Genomic DNA, 17724 nt, shown 5'->3' with positions numbered 1-17724 from the left:
TAGCTGCTTTTGATAGCACGAAAAAGACCTGCCATTCGAATTCATTATGCAACTATGTCTGAATTCGGTATTCCCTGAAAATTAAGAAGGATGTGTAAACTGGCGTTGAACAATACAAAAAGCTACACAAAGAATCGGAAAAAAACTCTCCGACGCGTTCAATAACAAACGAAGTTTCAGACAAGGCGACTGTACTCCTGGAGGAAATAATTCAAGCTGCAGATCTGAATAGTGAAGGTACAATCTTCCATAAGAGTTTACAGCTACAGGCGCGAGCCTATAATTATGATATCATTGGCCTCAGCAACCGCGCCATTAGTTCTGTTTTCTCCAGACAAGTAGTGAACGAGGTCAAAATGAAATGTCTCCTGTCATAAAACAAACAATCGTCGCACTCGTGGCTAGGCACCCACCTCACTGTTGACGGTCCTAACTTTGGAGTCGTAGAAAATTTCGTCTATCTTGGAACCAGCAACAACAACGTCAGCATCGACATCCAACGCAGAATAACACTTGCCAAAATATGATATTTCGAACTGAGTAGGCAATTAAGAAGTAAAGTCCTCTTTCGACGAACGAAGAGAGTTTCTACAAGTCACTCATCATCTCCGTCCTGCTTTATCGTGCAGAGGCATAGACGATGACAACATCTCGTCGGCGTTGAGTTTCCAAGAGAAAGGGTCTGCGGAAGATTTATGGTCCTTTGCGCATTGGCTACGGTAAATACCGCAGTCGATGGAACAATTAGCGTACGAGATATACGACGACATTGACATAGTTCAGCGAATTAATAGACAACGGCTACGCTGGCTAGATCATGTCGTCCGAATGGATGAAAACACTCCAGTTCTTTTAGTATACGACATAGCTCTTATATATACTGGTCGATCGATATCAAGTCTTCGATGGCGAATGACCGAAGGCAATTGGAAAATTGTAAGTATTTGCTTTGCAAGCGTATGCTTCAACATGCATTGACGCCTTTGAAACACCCTGTAAATATAAATATTTGCCTACATACTATTAATTTTGTCAATAATAAAGCAAATTAAACAGAGGCGATTAAAGTTCATTGACTCAGCAAACGATAAGAAAAGAAAACACTACTTGGAAGTATTAGAGGCTTGGTAAGCCCAACTAAATCGTTTACAATCGAACACATCAAATTAGCCATGTATTTAATGACCACCCCAACCCTCATACATTCAATACATATTACCACTGGCGGAAGGTAAGGAAAAGCACTGCACCTTTAATGGTTTTTAGGTCATACATGGAAAGCATATTAGGAAGCGAAAGCATGTCTGTCCAGACTTGTGTAGTCATTTCCATAACCATTATTCTAATGCACCTGAAATATTCAAAGCATACAAGTATATACTATGCAAATAATTATATACATGTATTGTACCAAACTACAAATTTCGTATGTTTTAGGAGACACATATGCTTGGGCACATTGTTCGAAGACAACGCCCATTATAAGTGAACTTCCATATACGAGTATGTACAACTGTATGCAGATAATACTTCGCTCTTAGAAAGCTGTTATAGTGCAGCTAACTATGTAGATCAACAAAAAGTACTTACTCAGCGCCTTAATATAATTTTCCAATCGAGAACAAATAAATTATGGCTTGTTAATGTTCTCACTCATTTTCCAATCGTTATAGAAATCACAAATGTTACCTCCAGTCGTTGGGTTCATTCTCGTGTGGATGATGTTATGCTTATTTTCCTCTTTGATAGCCATACTTATATTAAGCCAAAAGTATTTAGAATCATACTTTTTGGCCTATACCAACCTTACATCCAATCTAACGATCAATCTTATATCTTTCTCTGGATTCGGATTTTTAGCCGACCAAAAATTGCCAAGTGGCCATTATTAACAAAGTCTTTTGAATAACGTATCCTGTTATGGAGTCCCCCACGGTGTCACTTCTCATGTTTTCTATAAAAGGTAGTCAATGATGTACTAGAAAACCTTGAGAAAACTGGCTGCCAAATAATTGCCTCTGCCTATCACGTAGCCTTTATGGTTGGAGGATATTTCTAGATACCCTGTATGAACTAACTCAAGATCCCCTCAACATTGTAACCAACTGGGCGACTGATTGTGGTCTTCCCATTCTAGTAAGACTAAACTGGTTTACTCCTTAAGAAATATGAGATTTTGATGGCTGCTCTCCTATCGATAGAAGGAACTTGTCTCCAGGCTGTGTACAGAGTAACAAGTGTAGGGCTCACGCTAGACAGTGAACTTCCTGTCCTCCTCAAAACTCGCTATCAAGAAAATCTGTAAAAAATGCGATCGCCCATCTGGATGTGCCCCACCGCACAATGAGAACCGCATGATTCCAGTTAAGGAGCATAATGAACTCCTCTCTGAGCAGTTTTTGCCGGGTTGCTTTCTTAGAAATCATCCCTGATTTAACACACTTGACTATTTTATGCAGGGTTATGTGAAGTCTCTTGTAAATTCCGGAGACCATTGACGCCTTGCGAAAGGGTGTTCGGCTCATTATTGTTGACATACAGCCTTATAAGTATTTATAATAAATTCAAATTCTTGGTCATAGCAGCAAACTATAACTTTTTTATTTCTTCTTTCATACTACTTCTAAAAGACTGCAGTACTGTATAAGTACTGAAATTGCAGTAATTAGGTTTATATAATTGGTACTTGTTACATAAAACGTTGACCTATTTTCCAAATTGATTAAATGACACTAATCAAAATGGGACATTGCCTATCTTGATATAAAATCTCCAAAGGACTTGGCACGTTGGCACTTTCACTGAATTCTTATAGCATGGAAATCAGTACACTGTCTTACTTGCAGGAAAATACTCATACACTTATTATATAATTATGCCGGTATTCATTTAGACAAATGGACAATTTATTTCTTTGTATGTAAAATTAAGACGGTTGTAATTGAAATGACAGTGATTATTGATACTACTACCTTTGTCATTGCCCAGCAATATCCTTTTTGGTAGTTAGTTTAGTTTAATTATTTTTCTTATACGAAGTATAATTTATGACAGCTAAGAACGATAAAGACAAGATTATGACATGTAAAGTCATTACCGAAACAAATTGTTATTCTTTCATAGTAATTGTAAACAAAGTCTTTACTCGTACATTGACTGATAATACCACGTACGGCATAAAGTCTTCTAGACCAACGAAAATTTTTATTTTTCGTAGCCCAATCTCATTTTGGCATTAATTTTTTCTATCTACAATCATCTACTTGTATGTTATACCTATACAAAGGCAATCGAAAGTTTATTATTTTCATATTAGGTATATAGGGACTGCGGATAGTATTGATCTGATTTTATCAATTTTTGGCATCACGAGATACTATTATCAGGAAAAATGTTCTCTAAATTGCACTAAGATACCTCACATATAGACCGACGTTAGACAATTCTTAAATTAGGTATATAAGGACTAAGTGAAGTATTGATCCGATTTTAATCATTTTCGAAATCACGACATACTGTTACAAGAAAATACCCTCGCTGAATTTCTTAACTGAGACATCGTTAATTAATTATCTTTATATGTATAGTAGTCGAAAAAGGCTTTTCGTGTTTTGTCAATAGATGTCGTTGCAGTCACATATCTCCAGTGCTATCAATCAAGCACAAAATTAAGTTCGGGGAAGTTGAAAAAAAGTTACAGCTGTTCAAAAATGAGTGAAAATAATGAAGATTCGCAATATTTTGAAATTTTGTATAAAAAGAGAATCCCACGCAGCCATCAGTTTGTGAAGTTTACGGAGACGAGTAGCACAGCAATGGTTTGCTCGCTTCCGTTTCGGAAATTTCGCAATTTCGATTTACACTGATGAAAGTTTTACACTGATGAAATAATGTCTCTAGCGGAAAAATGACAAAGAGAAATCAACTTATATGTTTATTTATTTATTATTATAAATAAAAAAAAAAAAAAAAAACGAGTAAGGAACGGCTAAGTTCGGGTGCAACCAAACATTTTATACTCTTGCAACTTTCAGGAATCAAAGCAAGGGAAATACTTTAAGATGTAAAACGTCAACCTGAGGTTTGCAATCCAAGCAATATTATTTACCTATAAGGTGTGTTCCAAAGTAAACAGGACTTGTTGAATCTAGCGCCCCCTGGTGGTGCCATCTATATGTCGACTGGTGCGTTAGAATTTGCTATCCATTGTCCAGTGAGAATTTTATGACATTGCATCGATTGGAAGTGAAGTTATTGCGTTTTAAGTGTCAGCATATTTGTGTTATCGGTGCGAAAATGAGCTTTGAACAAAGAACCAACATTACATTTTATTTTAAAATTGGTAAAACTTTTACCGAAACGTTTCAATTGATGAAACAAGTTTATGGCGATGATTGCCTATCCCGTAGCAGAGTGCACCAGTGGTTTCAACGTTTTCAAAGTCGTCGTGAGGACATAAATGACGATCAACATGTAGGCCAATCAAAATCCGTGATCACCGGAAATTCCATCGAAACTGTGCGTGAATTCATCAAAAATCAACCGATTCATGGAAATGGAATTGAACATCTCCAAAACATCGATTTGGCGCATTTTGATATTTGGGCTTACGAAATGTGTGTGCACGGTATATTCCGCACAAATTGACTGACGACCAAAAATTGCTCAGAATCCTATATTCGAAGGACGATTATTTGACTAAAAATCATATTTTAACCTTTGACCACTCCCCGTATTTCCCTGATATGGCACTATGCGACTTCTTCCTTTTCGGAAAAATGCATTTGCCCATGAAAGGAAATCGTTATGCAGACGTAGAGGCCACTCAAAAGGCTTCCATCGGCATACTGGCGGCCATACCAGCCAACGAGCTAAAACACTCGTTCGACAAGCTTTTGGACCGTGCAAAATGCTGTATTGAAGCAGGAGAAACTACTTTGAATAGAATAAATTGATTTTGCCCAAAAAAACCTTTGCTCTGTTTTTTTCTAAGTCCTGTTTACTTTGGAATGCACCTTGTAACTACCAAATCAGTATGCGTTTATGCACACATTCGGTATCCTGAGTTTTGAACAATAAAGATCCTATTTCGACCATTTTTAGATATATGATAACATATTTAACGGGTTTTTCAAAAGGAACGCTACAAAAATAGACCGATAGGGACAGCAAGTGGCGCCATATTTTTCCCCGCAAAACAAAAGTTTTTTTTAATAAAACAAAAAACTTTTGCAGTGTTATTATTGAAAAGTCCTTACTTTGTAGGCACCATATTTGCAAAAAGGTGCTCCGATTTATACTGTGAAATTATTATCAGATTGGTCTAAAAATTTTAATATATGCGAAGCATAAATGGTCGGTGTTCAACAAAAATAAAGGGTGATCCAGTTCAACATTCACTAGTTTTTCAAAGAAAAAACTCAGAAACTTTAAATTTAATGGATAAAGTTTATTAACATTCAAAAAAACATTCTTAGGCATTTATTTTTTGAAGATTATCTATGGTTCATCCGTTGAATCCAATTTCCAATGACTCGTTCGAGCATTTCGACTGGTAACTGGCGAATGACACGCGTGATGTTTTGCTCCAAGACCTGAATCGAAGCGAGATTGTCTGCATAGACTTAAGAATTTTACATATACCCAAAGGGAAAAGTCTAGCGGTGTGACATCCCGCGATCTTGGTGGCCAATGGAATCACCAAATTGTTTTCTCAATAAATCTATTGATTGATGCGATGTGTGGGAATTGGCACCGTCTTGTTGAAATTAAATCTCGTCGAGATCACGAGCTTCATTTTCAGGCATCATTGGCGTTTACGTTATCACCGGCATCATTTTTGAAAAAATGTATCATCGGTCCATATTCCGAACCACAGTCCGAATCGACTCTCGTGTATACTCTCTGCTGCAGCTGCTATGTTTTCTTTTTTTCGTATTGGACGTGGCTTTTTCGGTCGAATATTATCCAATAATGAATGCTGTGTCTCAAGATGGGTGATGGTGTTCCGAATAGTACGTTCAGTAGGCCGATTATGTTGACCATAAGTTGGGCGAAGCACGCGAAACACATTCTTTACAGAATGTGAATTTTCGTAGAAAATTTGAACGATTTGTAAACGTTCTTCAGGCGTAAGTCTATCCATGATGCAATGACAAACAATAGTGAACACTAATAATATGACAGCTTTACACGACTCAAGCATGATCTGTGAAAAAAGTAGCTCTACTTGAATCGCCAGTTATATGGGAAGCAGACATGTTCATGGTTCAACAAAAATATATCGAAATAATTTTTAGCTCTTGGCAGACAGGATTTCAACTTGAAGGACTCAATGCAACGCGCATTGAATTTTACACCGATTTCTACGAAACTTTGCTAAACAATTTTTATACTAACTAAAATATTTTCTTGATCTCAGTTAGTCTTCTTCATGACGAACGAATTTTATTTTCCAATCATAGAGCTGAGTTGCAAAGGCTTGCCTCAAACTTGATCTCTGATCAGCGGACAGCTTAAACAATAATTTAAACTCTATATGGTCTTATTAAAATTGTCATCACTTCCTTAAATTTATAATTCACAAATATTTACCATAAACATATACACACTGTACTAACAAATCGCTGTACAACATTTACCATAGTTGAAAGAGGCAACAGGTGGCAGGTACTCGCACTACCTAACAGGGGTTGCTTCCCTTAAAGTTGTAATAGAGTCACTATGGCAACGTCACTGACCAAACAAACAAACTGCTCGAAAAAAATTAGTGTGTGAAAAGTTTTTATGAAGTTCACTGTACATTTTCCAAAATGCGCTTAAAAACTGAAATTTGCAAGCGAACTTCTGTTAGTAATAATGTGGATTTTCGATTACGGAATTCGGCAACGCAAAGAATCACAAGTGGACACAAAGAGAAGGAAAATAGTGAAAAACCGAATATTATACCGTTGAGCAGTGTGGACTGGAGCAGCAATGAAGAAATCTACTTTGTAAGGTAGGGAGGGCATGGTATTGCTATAAATTGGTTATAGTAGTTGAATGTAAAACATTTCCTAAATAGTTAGAGGCGATTAGGTAGTAATTGAAAGCAAGTTCTAGCACGAATAATTTTTCTCCTGCTTGTCTTCTTGCTTTGAAACAGTGATGATCACCAGATCTACAAATGGAGCGCCGTCACGCGCGATTCAGTGGAGGTCGCCAAACTGCCTGATGACTTCATACCCACTGATTTGCATTGGCTGCTCTTGGGCGGACGCAGCAGCGGTGGTGGCAAAGGCAGCGATACCCTACTCATCTGCAGCAATGATGGCCGCTTTATCATACTGAATAAAAGCGCGCGCGTCGAGCGGAATATTTCGGCGCATAGCGCAGCGATTAGCACTGGACGTTGGAGTCCGGATGGCGCAGGGTTACTCACAGGTACGCTTTTTCACTTGAGTCCTCAGCGTTTTGTAACGATTCTTCGTTCTTTATGCAAATATATAGCCGGCGAGGATGGCGTTATCAAGATATGGTCGCGCTCCGGCATGCTGCGCTCCACTGTAATACAGAGCGATGAAGCTATTAGCTGTGCACGTTGGGCGCCCAATTCTACTTCGATCGTTTTCAGTCAGGGCTGCTATATGTCCATCAAACCGCTGGCAGCGAATAGCAAGTTAACAAGGGTAGGTGGGATTAGTAAAGAATATATCAAAATCTTGTGATAAATTTGTTTAGAAGTGCTCATAGTAATATGTTTATAGTGGCGTGCTCATGATGGCCTCGTTTTATCCCTCAGCTGGTCCACGCATTCGAATATAATCGCTTCAGGAGGCGAAGACTTTCGCTTCAAGATTTGGGATGCACAAGGTGCTAATTTGTTCACAAGCTCCACAGAGGAATATGCTATAACTTCAGTTTGCTTCAACTCTGAAAAGGATGTGCTTCTGGTGGGATCCTTTAACATGCTAAAACTGTGCTCCAGCGCTGGGGTAAGTAGTACCATTCGATCGGCGTGTTAAATTCGGCTGTTTTGGAGTGGTATCTCAATACATTTCACTTCACAATCTGGCCGCCTATTGATGAAACCATCCCGATCTACCACGTCTTCATATTTATAAGAACCTACATTCTCGTAATCTCATTTCATTGGACTTTCTCGGTATCTCTTCTACTCACCAGTGGTCTTACAGCAGCAGTCGTTTCAGCGAGCCCGCTGTCGGTTCCTTCTACGCGATGTCTTGGTCATCGGATGGCACACAAGTGGCTTGTGGCACTTCGACGGGCAATCTCGTGGTTGGCTATATCGTTGAACGCCAATTGATCTCACGCAATCTGAAGGCGACAACCACGGGTCGCAAAACCATTATTCTACAAGATATCACGAATAGTAGCAGCGATGTTTTAGACTTTCCTGAACGAGTCATTAATTTTGGATTGGGTTATGGTCACTTGATTGTAGCCACATCTAATCAATTACATATTTATAATGAGAAATATATCAATACGCCGATAATTATTGATGGCAGGACAGACGTACGTGTGATTGAAGTAGGCAAGAAGTGAGTACGCTTGCTTCCTCTGAGTATATTTGTAGAACAATCCTTTTTTTTTGGCACTCTGGTACTCTGTCACTTTGGTTCTCCGGCACTCTAAATTTTTTTGTTGATTCAACTACTTTGGAGTATCACGAACTCGATTATTAATATTAAACCTTTCTTGCCTTCAGATTTTTCATGGTCTTGGACGCCACATCGATTTGGGTGTACACTTACACAGGACGCTTGCACTTGAATCCACGTTACCCCGGTTTACAAGCACAAGTACCACTACTTACATGGCGCGTGATATCTCTCGGTTTGGATGTCTTAGCCATACGCGATAACTCTGATAATACTGGTGAGTATTATAAATATATTTAGCAAATCCTCCAGTTACTAATCTTTCGTTTTCGCATGAAGTGATTCACATCTTCGATCTTGTGCCGGGCGCTTCCCGGCAATATGAACCACATTCGATACGCGCTAAAACTCAAATTTCCGAGATCTCCGCCTGTCACGCCGGCACACTTGATGACCAATATGTCGTGCTAATCGATAATAATCGCGAATTGTACATCACAGAGACACGAAATTTGAATAGCAGTGGCGGAGCTGGTAGCGGAGGCGTAGGAGGCGGCAATGGTTTAGGCGCTGTGGCTGGTGTGAATGGCAACTCCGAACGCGGCTTAAATGGACGCATAAATAACAGCGGCGAAATTTACAAAATCGGCACACAAGTGACGACCGTTATGTGGGGTAGCGAGTCGAATATTTTGGTAGGCGTACATGATACCTGCTACAGCATTTGGTATTGTCCGGGCGAGGGTGCCGCCGATCCGACGTTGATCGCGTTAACAACGGTCACCATAGATGCCACGTGAGTGCGATTAGTTACTAAGCGGCAGAAGACAAGTAATATTTTCAATTTTAGTGAATTTGGTAAGAACATCACATTGGAGTCTTTCGAGGACGCCATCGTAACATTCCGTTGCGCCGGCGCATTGCTGCCCATTAATGTGAATATTTATTGTGAAATTTTGCATCGCACGCTGATGGAGGGACAGTGGCAACAGGCATTAAAGATTTGCCGCCTGGTACAGAATGGCAACCTCTGGGCGACACTGGCGGCCATCGCAACGCGCAAGAATCAACTGCAGATCAGCGAGGAGGCATACTCGGCCGCACTACAAATCGACAAAGTCAGCTATCTGCAGTATATAAAGGTACAGTTAAATGATTTTGATTGCTGAGGCTCAAAATTACCGACATTGCCTTTTAGGAGCTACCGTCTGCAAGCCCGGAACAAATGGCGGAGAACTCGCTGATGCTCGGACGTCTGATCGAAGCGGAGACTATTTTATTGCATAACAAGAAATTCTCTGAAGCTGTTGCGCTCTGCTTACGCATGCACAATTGGCATCGGGCTCTGGAGGTGGCGCAGAAGAACGAACCGGAATTGTTGGATAAGGTGCTCGAGCAGCGACGCCGGTATTTAAAAGCTTTGCAACGTGATGAATGGGACGCAGTATTTTTACCATTCCAATTGAAGGAGAATGACACAAGTGAATAAAGTTTTAGTATTAATAAATTACTTCTGTGAAGTGCGATGTTACTGGTTACTTCAATAGCTTTTAGACTCTTCTTAAGGCAAGGGTTTTCCATTCCTCTGTTTGCTCCGGCGGGTACAGCGTTGAATACTTTCAGAGCTGGACTGTTTTCGTCCATTCGGACGACATGACCTAGTCAGCGTAGCCTGTCTCACAATTCGCTGAACTATATCTCACACAGCTCATCGCTCCCTCGAATGAGGTCTTCACCGTGGCCAATGCGCAAAAGACCAAAAATCTTCCGCAGAACCTTTCTCTCGAAAAATTGTAACGTGATGGCTCGCCTTCTCACTTTACCTTGCAACCAGAGGATACTTTGTCTAATACCGGAAGTCGTGAGCCGCTTGAACCATATATAAAAGAATCGTTTCTGGCCACTTCCAAGTGAATGGCAAACAGAGAACTTTCCTCACTTGCGTGAACTTCTACACATGACTCCATCCTCTAACCCAAGAGGAGTAGTCATCCTATTATATGCCTGCGTTTGACGCAAACTTCAAAAATTCTGTGACCTCACTTACGATGTCTTTTCCTCATGTCGCATATTGTGAATCCGCAAATGCTTACAGCGTTGTCTTGCCAACGAGGGACAAGAAATGCTTCACTAATTCCTTTGCTTTAGTCTTGCCGACTGCCTTCTCGATTTACTTTATTCTGCAGCGGCTTGCCTCTACCAGACTGTAAGCAGTGAGTATTCCAATGATGTTATTACAGCCCCTTCTGTCCAGTGCCAGTAGGAACTTTGTATACATATTTCCAAATTACCGTTTTAGACACGATGTTTCAGTTTTGTACCTAGGTAAATCGTTCCATCACATTTTGAATTTTCTTGCTACGCTTCTGTCCAGAGCAACGCCAATATATGGAGTTTCTAATATTGATAACGTTTTCGTGTGACAGTCGTGCATTATATTGGCAATCTTGTCCAATACCTCATTGCCTTCGATGACTTTGTAACCTGACACCCAGTAGAAGTGAACTCGCTTAGTTCAGACAACCGTCGCCTACGCTGAACTGCTTTCCAACATACTGCTGACCGATATATGTAAGGAGAATACGTCCATGACGGTAGTTTGCTGTCCACGTAGATGTTCTGGATTTACTGAACCATTAGTCTGCTGTCCCAAAAAATTCTACTAAATTCTCAGTTGGTAGACGAAGAATTGTGAAAAATTCAATACTGCTCACGACCCCATACTTCTGATCGTACTGCTTAGTACCTCTAACAAAACTATCTTCGGACTAAGATAAAACAAGATACGAACAAAAGAGCCCTCGAGGCTAAAACCACTTAGAACTGGTTCAAATATATAAGTGGAGAAATAGTCCAAAACAAATTAGGTTAGAAAGAATTTTTTTTTATTCTGGTCTCATTCCAACAACATATAAAACTATGTGCTACAGATATAACTCCTACAAACTCTCAAGTCTAATTTACTAATTATACAAGTATAAGTTGCATGGATATTTAATATACGGGTGCCGGCATTGGTTTGCCAGTAAGTCCGTGCAAAATATTTTTGGCGGCAAGAACTGCGATGTCGTCCCGGGTACGCTTGGTAGCCGAACCTATATGAGGCATAAGCACTAAAGGAAGAAAAGCGACAAAAATTTTTAATTAATTGACGTTAAGAGCTTAGAATATGTTTCGCATTTGGATAGAATATTTCAAATATAAATATGAAAGGCACAAATAATATGAACAACAGATATAAAACTGTTTGATACGAAGTCTAGAAAACTCACCAACATTTGGCAGACTCAGGAGAGGATCATTCGGAGGCAATGGTTCTGGTGTCATCACATCCAGGCCGGCGGCGAATATCTGTTTTGTTTTTAGGGCCTCATATAAATCTTGCTGATTTACAACACCTAAAAATATTTCATTAAATCAGCACACGAACGCTCAAGCACCTCATCACATCCTACCTCCACGTGCAATATTTACCAACACGGCAGTTTTCTTCATTTTACCAAAAGCAGTGGCATTGAAAACACCAGCGGTCTCCTTCGTCAATGGTGAAGCAATGATAACGAAATCACTCTGAGCAAGCATGGTGTCGAAATCTACTTTTTTGGCATTGTACTGCTTTTCGATTTCTTCAGAAACACGACTACGGGTGGTGTATAGGACACTATCAATGTCAAAACCGGACAGCCGCTTAGCAATCGTCTGGGCGATACCACCAAATCCATAGAAACCCACTACCGAGTCGCGCAAATCCTGACCCAGCAACCAGTTTAGAGTGTAGGTCTCCCAATTGTTGCTGTAATAAGAATAATTATAAAATTAGGTAAACACGCTCATATGAAGTTCAAACTTACGTCTCGATCTTCAGACGTCCTTCATGGAAACGACGCGCTGCTGCCAATAACAAACCAACCGCCATATTTGCTACAGCATCGTTTTGAACGGAAGGTGTATGACCGAGCAGTATCTTGCGTCGCTTAAACTCTTCCACGTCTACAAAATCAGTGCCACCAGATCTGGTGGAGACCACTTTCAGTTGTGGACCTATGGCATCAAGTATTCCTTTATCTAGGGGAAGATGCGTGGCCCATAATACAGCATGCATACCGTTGCACTTCTCCAGTATCTCCGAACGTATCGGCGGCACACTTTGGCAAAAGATTACCTCATAGTCACGCGACAATAAGTCAATAGCAGCCTGTGGAGTTGCTGGATGTGTGACTAAAATTTTGAGCTTTTCACTTTGTTCTGGCATTTCCAACGCGTACTGCTTGTAGTCGTTTGTGATTCGGGTAGTGTTAAGTAATGAGGAACTGTAGGAATGTATGAGGGAGAAGGATAATGTTAAAAGATTTGTATATAATATATCAGATATCTTAGAGGCTAACCCAACCGACCAAAAACCACCAAGGCATTGAATTATCTGTTAGCAAAATAAAAGGTGGAGTATGTTTTGTACTCTACGTTCTATTAGATCACATGAATTACAAAGCACGATACTGGCGTTATGAAATCTTAAACTTGATAGCATTTTTAGTTCTCGATACTTCAATCGTGATCTAAACATAACTCAATTAGCGAAAGTATATTATGTAAAAACGTAATAACCTCAAACCAAAACACTTCCCTAGACTTTGCTGAAAACTTACATTTAATTTTTTTTAAGTAAAAAACGTTCCCAACCCAACCGGGTGACACCGCGTCCAGCGTAATACTAAAGTCACAGTAGCAAATCCGTTAATTTAATTGTGCGCTGTGGAGAGGCCGAGTACATTTGAGATAAAATAACGATTAGATATTTGCATAAGTACCTATCACTGATAACTACGCATAAGTGCGAATAAATTTTACCCTTCTGCAAATTGGAAGCATCTACAGATTGGTTATCACTTCTACCGGTTGGTCGCTCAATCACCAATAATGAGTTTGTCGCAATAACAAGTGCCATATCTCTATACATTTACATTTGTACTCGGCAAAAAAATTTTATTAGTTGGCTAACATCTGGCACTAGTGATTTGCTTATCAGTTTTAAAAATAGAAATCACCCTTGGAGTGTTTATGTAAACGTTGCCCTCAACTATTCAAAGATATCATAGTTCTCAGCCAATACTTTTGTGTTTTGTTAACGTTTTTCGTTATTTTTTTAGGTTTATCAGTTAACCTTAACTTTTGAACATTAGTGAGATAAGAGAGCCAATTAGATTAATGTCGTCAACAAAGTCTTAGGCAACTCTGATATCAGTGAGAGTATAAACTGATGTAATAGAAGCATTGCCCTGTTGGAAAGAAGGAGTGTTTTAGTGGCTATACCATACATGTATGTAGAACACACTTCATATATGATACAACGGCATTAAAGGCTAAAACACTTAGCTCATAGAACCTATTGGAGCACGCATATAAGCTCGTCTTGGAATCTCGATAGTCATTATAATACAAAGTACCATTAGACAAAAAAAATACATTTTTATGGCTACAATTCTTACTTATTGTAGTAATTGTCCAATTGCCTGCTTAGTCCTTAGAGCTGAGGCCACTTACTCCGAATTTTGATAGGAAATTTTAATAATTTCGACTCGTTGTTAGATCGTATATCTTTCCATGATAAAATGACAAACCTTACTGAAGAGAAATGTCAAAAGAGCGGAAAAATATGGCGTCGTTTGCTGTTCCTATCGGTCTGCTCTTGTAGCGTCCCTATTGAAAAACCCACTATTACTATGTAACTAAGTGAAATGAAATTTTTTTGCTACAACTTATTGAATTTATTCAACTCTAAGAAGTTAATATTGATTTGAACTTAATTTTTTATAAGTATTCATATGATTTACGATAAAAAAAAACTTATACTTTTTCACATTTTTTGGACAAAAAAATATTTAATTTTTTTCTAATCATACAGCTATCAATATACAATGTTTCTACTTTGAGTGTGTTATATCATAAGTACTCGTAGTGACAACTTAGGTGCACTTACTTGTGGTAAAGAGGCCTGTCAATCTTATTCATATAATTCTAACACTTTATATGCCATTCATTTAACTTTGAGTTTAGGTTCTTCATGGAATTTGCATTGCAAAAAAGAATTTCAAAAATCAGTAATTTTCTTGGTTTATGTTTAGAAAGACTACCTTCAAAAAATCATTTCACTAGATTCGAAAACTGAATGACATTTTCGAAAAGATGTTCTGTAGTAAAATGTTATAAAATTTTTCTTTTTCTACCTAGCTAGCTTAGCAGCTGTCTCTTAATTCGCTGAACTATGTTAATGGCGTCGTATATTTTGTACAGCTCAGCTTCCGACTGAGGTATTCGCCGTTGCCATGTCTCTGCACCATAAAGCAAGACAGAGAAGATGAGTGACTTGTAGAAATTGTCTTTGTTCGTCGAGAGATGACTTTACTTCTTGAGGTTCAAACTAAATTTACACAAAGCGGTATGCTGTCAAAAGCAGCTTTGATATCCACGAAGAGGTGGTGGGTGTCTATCCTCCTTTTACGAATCTTTTCAAAAATTTAGCGCTTAGTGAATATCTGATCAGTTGTTGATTTTCTAGGTCTAAGCCACACTGATAAGGTCCAATCAGTTTATTGACGGTGGGCTTTAATCTTTCTCATATTATGCTTGATACAACCTTATACGCGATGTTGAGGAGGCTTTTCCCACGGTAGTTGGCGCAGATTGTGGGGTCTCCCTTTTTATGGATTGGGCATAGCAGATTTAAATTCCAATCGTTGGGCATGCTTTCGTCCAACCATATTTTACAAAGAAGCTGATGCATGCTCTTATCAGTCCTTCGCCGCCGTGTTTGAATAGCTCAGCTGGCAACTCATCGGCCCCCTCCGCTTTGTTGTTCTTCAGGCGGGTAATTGCTATTCGAACTTCGGTGCAAATCACCTTGGTCATCGATTGGGGAATCGGATTCGCCTTTTCCTGGTCGTTGAAACCTTTTCAGCAGGCTAAAAGTGTTCCGCATTTTTTCGTAGAATTTTCGAGCATTACCCCTGTCGGCCAGCTTTTCAAGCTCTTCGTACTCACGCATTTCGGCCTCTTTCTATCTGGGTATCTATCCCATCCCGCAAGTGTTGTGGTCCATCGTAACGTTGCGAGGTAGGCAGCCTGTTTCCTCTCCGCTGCGACACGGGACTCCTCGTCGTACCAGCTGTTCTCTTGCAGTTTCCGAAAACCAATGGTTTCGGTTACAGCTGTACGTAAGGAGTTTGAAATGCCGTCCCACAGTTCCCTTATATCGAGTTACCGACGAGTGCTCTCAGAAAGTAGAAAATCGTTCGGCTGTCTGTTGCGATTGCAGCTTCTCGACGTCGAACCTCCCTTGTGTTTGTTGACGTGCATTTTTGCTGCACAGAGGCGGGTGCAAATCTTGGCTGCAACAAGATAGTGGTCAAGTCGATGTTAGGACCTCGGAGCGTACGCACGTCTAGAACACTGGAGGCGTGTCTTCCGTCTATCACAACATGATCAATCTGGTTGGTGGCTGTTCGATCCAGAGACAGCCAGGTTGCTTGATGAATTTTCTTGTGCTGGAATCTAGCCCCGGCGAAGTCGATCAGCCTCAACCCATTTGGGGATGTGTCGTCGTGGAGGCTGAATTTACCGACAGTAGTGCCAAACACGTCTTTGCCCACCTTGGCGTTAAAGTTGCCAAACACGATTTTGACATCGCGGTGGGGGCAGCTCTCATAAGTGCGCTCCAAGCACTGATAAAAGGCATCTTTGGTCACATCGTCCTTCTCTTCCGTGGGGGCGTGGGCGCAAATCAGCGTTATGTTGAAGAATCTCTCTTTGATGCGGATTGTGGTTAGACGTTCATTCACCGGAGTGAATGATAGTACTCGACGATGGAATCTCTTTCCCATCACGAATTCCACATCAAACTAGCGCTTCTTTATATGGCCACCGTAGTAAATGCCAGAAGGACCTACTAATTTTTGGCCTTGTCCCGTCCATCGCATTTCTTGGACGGCGGTGATTTCAGCCTTTATTTTCACGAGGACATCAACCAGCTGGGCAGCGGCACCTTCCAATTAATGGACCGGACATTCCAGGTGCATGACCTCAATTCGTAGTTCTTATTTCGTTTGCCATGGTAGTCGTCAAAAGGGGGGTCACTTATCCGAAGCTTGTTGTTCCTTTTCATTGGTATGATTTTTTACGTGGCGGGTCCCAAACCCAGCGCCCAACCCTGCAGAGGGGATGTTTCGCCGTCTCACTTTAGCTCGCCTTCAAACGGATGTTCTTAAGCTACCCAGAGTAGACTTTACATCAAGAAAAGTCGAAAACATTAATGAAGTGAAAAAATAATATTGAACAATCGTCGAATCACCATTATGAATAATAGTTTGGGGCCAAAAGAGCTCATTTTCGACCAGAAACAGCACAGCGAAGATTTTGGACTCAGTCTGTGACCACCCATATTTTGCCCAGAGTGTTATAGCTGGCGACAAATTAAGAGGTTATGGTTATGACGTAGAGACCAAAGCGCAATCATCCCAGTAAAAGCTGCCGAATGACCCAAGATCGAAAAAAGCGCGTCAAGTTAGGTCGAATGTGAAAGTTTCACTAACAGCTTCTTAGATTGCAAGAGCGTCGCGCTTCCTGAATTTTTTCCCGAATGAAGAAATTTGCCAGAAACGCCCGGATTTGTGGACAACCCAAAACTGGCTTTTGTCCCTTGATAACACCCTTGCTCACGCATCATTGTTTGTGCGCGAATATTTGGCCAAAAACAACACATTAGTGGTGTCGCAGCCATATTTCCCATAGTGGCACTTTGTGACTTTTTGTTGTTCCCAAAACTGAAGAAGCCTATGAAACGACGCCACGTTATGACTGAGCAGGTAAAAGCCATTGAATAAATATCTATTTTGTCCTATTCAAAGTAATCACTAGCAGCAGTTTTTCCAATCCTCTAAGCACTTAAAACCGCAATTTTTTGTGATCTCGTTTAGCTCCTCCTTCGATGCAGTTTTTACCTTTCTTGAGAAATTCAAAATTCGCGATACTTTTTGAACAAACCTACGTTCGTAACATATGTGGTATACAATTCCTCCCAACCCTGCAAACGCTTCGCAATAGCCTGACCTATACCTCTTGCCACTTG

General features: G+C 40.1%; 2 protein-coding genes across 2 annotated transcripts; one reads left to right on the top strand and one right to left on the bottom strand.

Moving 5' to 3' along the window:
* The first annotated feature begins 6759 nt into the window (after positions 1–6759).
* LOC105233280 (intraflagellar transport protein 80 homolog) lies at positions 6760–10141 on the top strand. The gene is made up of 9 exons (XM_049446480.1): positions 6760–6997; positions 7145–7422; positions 7489–7667; positions 7746–7973; positions 8164–8543; positions 8711–8880; positions 8943–9399; positions 9454–9745; positions 9802–10141. Exons 1-9 carry the CDS (start codon positions 6813–6815, stop codon positions 10090–10092), a joined length of 2460 nt encoding a protein of 819 aa, XP_049302437.1. The 5' UTR covers positions 6760–6812; the 3' UTR covers positions 10093–10141.
* A 1325-nt stretch (positions 10142–11466) lies between these two features.
* Positions 11467–13131, bottom strand: LOC125778078 (glyoxylate reductase/hydroxypyruvate reductase-like). Its single transcript, XM_049454367.1, has 5 exons — positions 13096–13131; positions 12455–13023; positions 12059–12396; positions 11876–12001; positions 11467–11716 (listed from the first exon to the last, which is right to left on the bottom strand). Exons 1-5 carry the CDS (start codon positions 13129–13131, stop codon positions 11598–11600), a joined length of 1188 nt encoding a protein of 395 aa, XP_049310324.1. The 3' UTR covers positions 11467–11597.
* Positions 13132–17724: the final 4593 nt, after the last annotated feature.

This window comes from Bactrocera dorsalis, chromosome 1 (genome assembly GCF_023373825.1).
Source record: "Bactrocera dorsalis isolate Fly_Bdor chromosome 1, ASM2337382v1, whole genome shotgun sequence".
NCBI classification, from domain to species: Eukaryota; Metazoa; Arthropoda; class Insecta; order Diptera; family Tephritidae; genus Bactrocera; species Bactrocera dorsalis.
The sequence above is the reverse complement of the archived record's forward strand: the minus strand, read 5'-3'. Positions and strand labels throughout refer to the sequence as shown.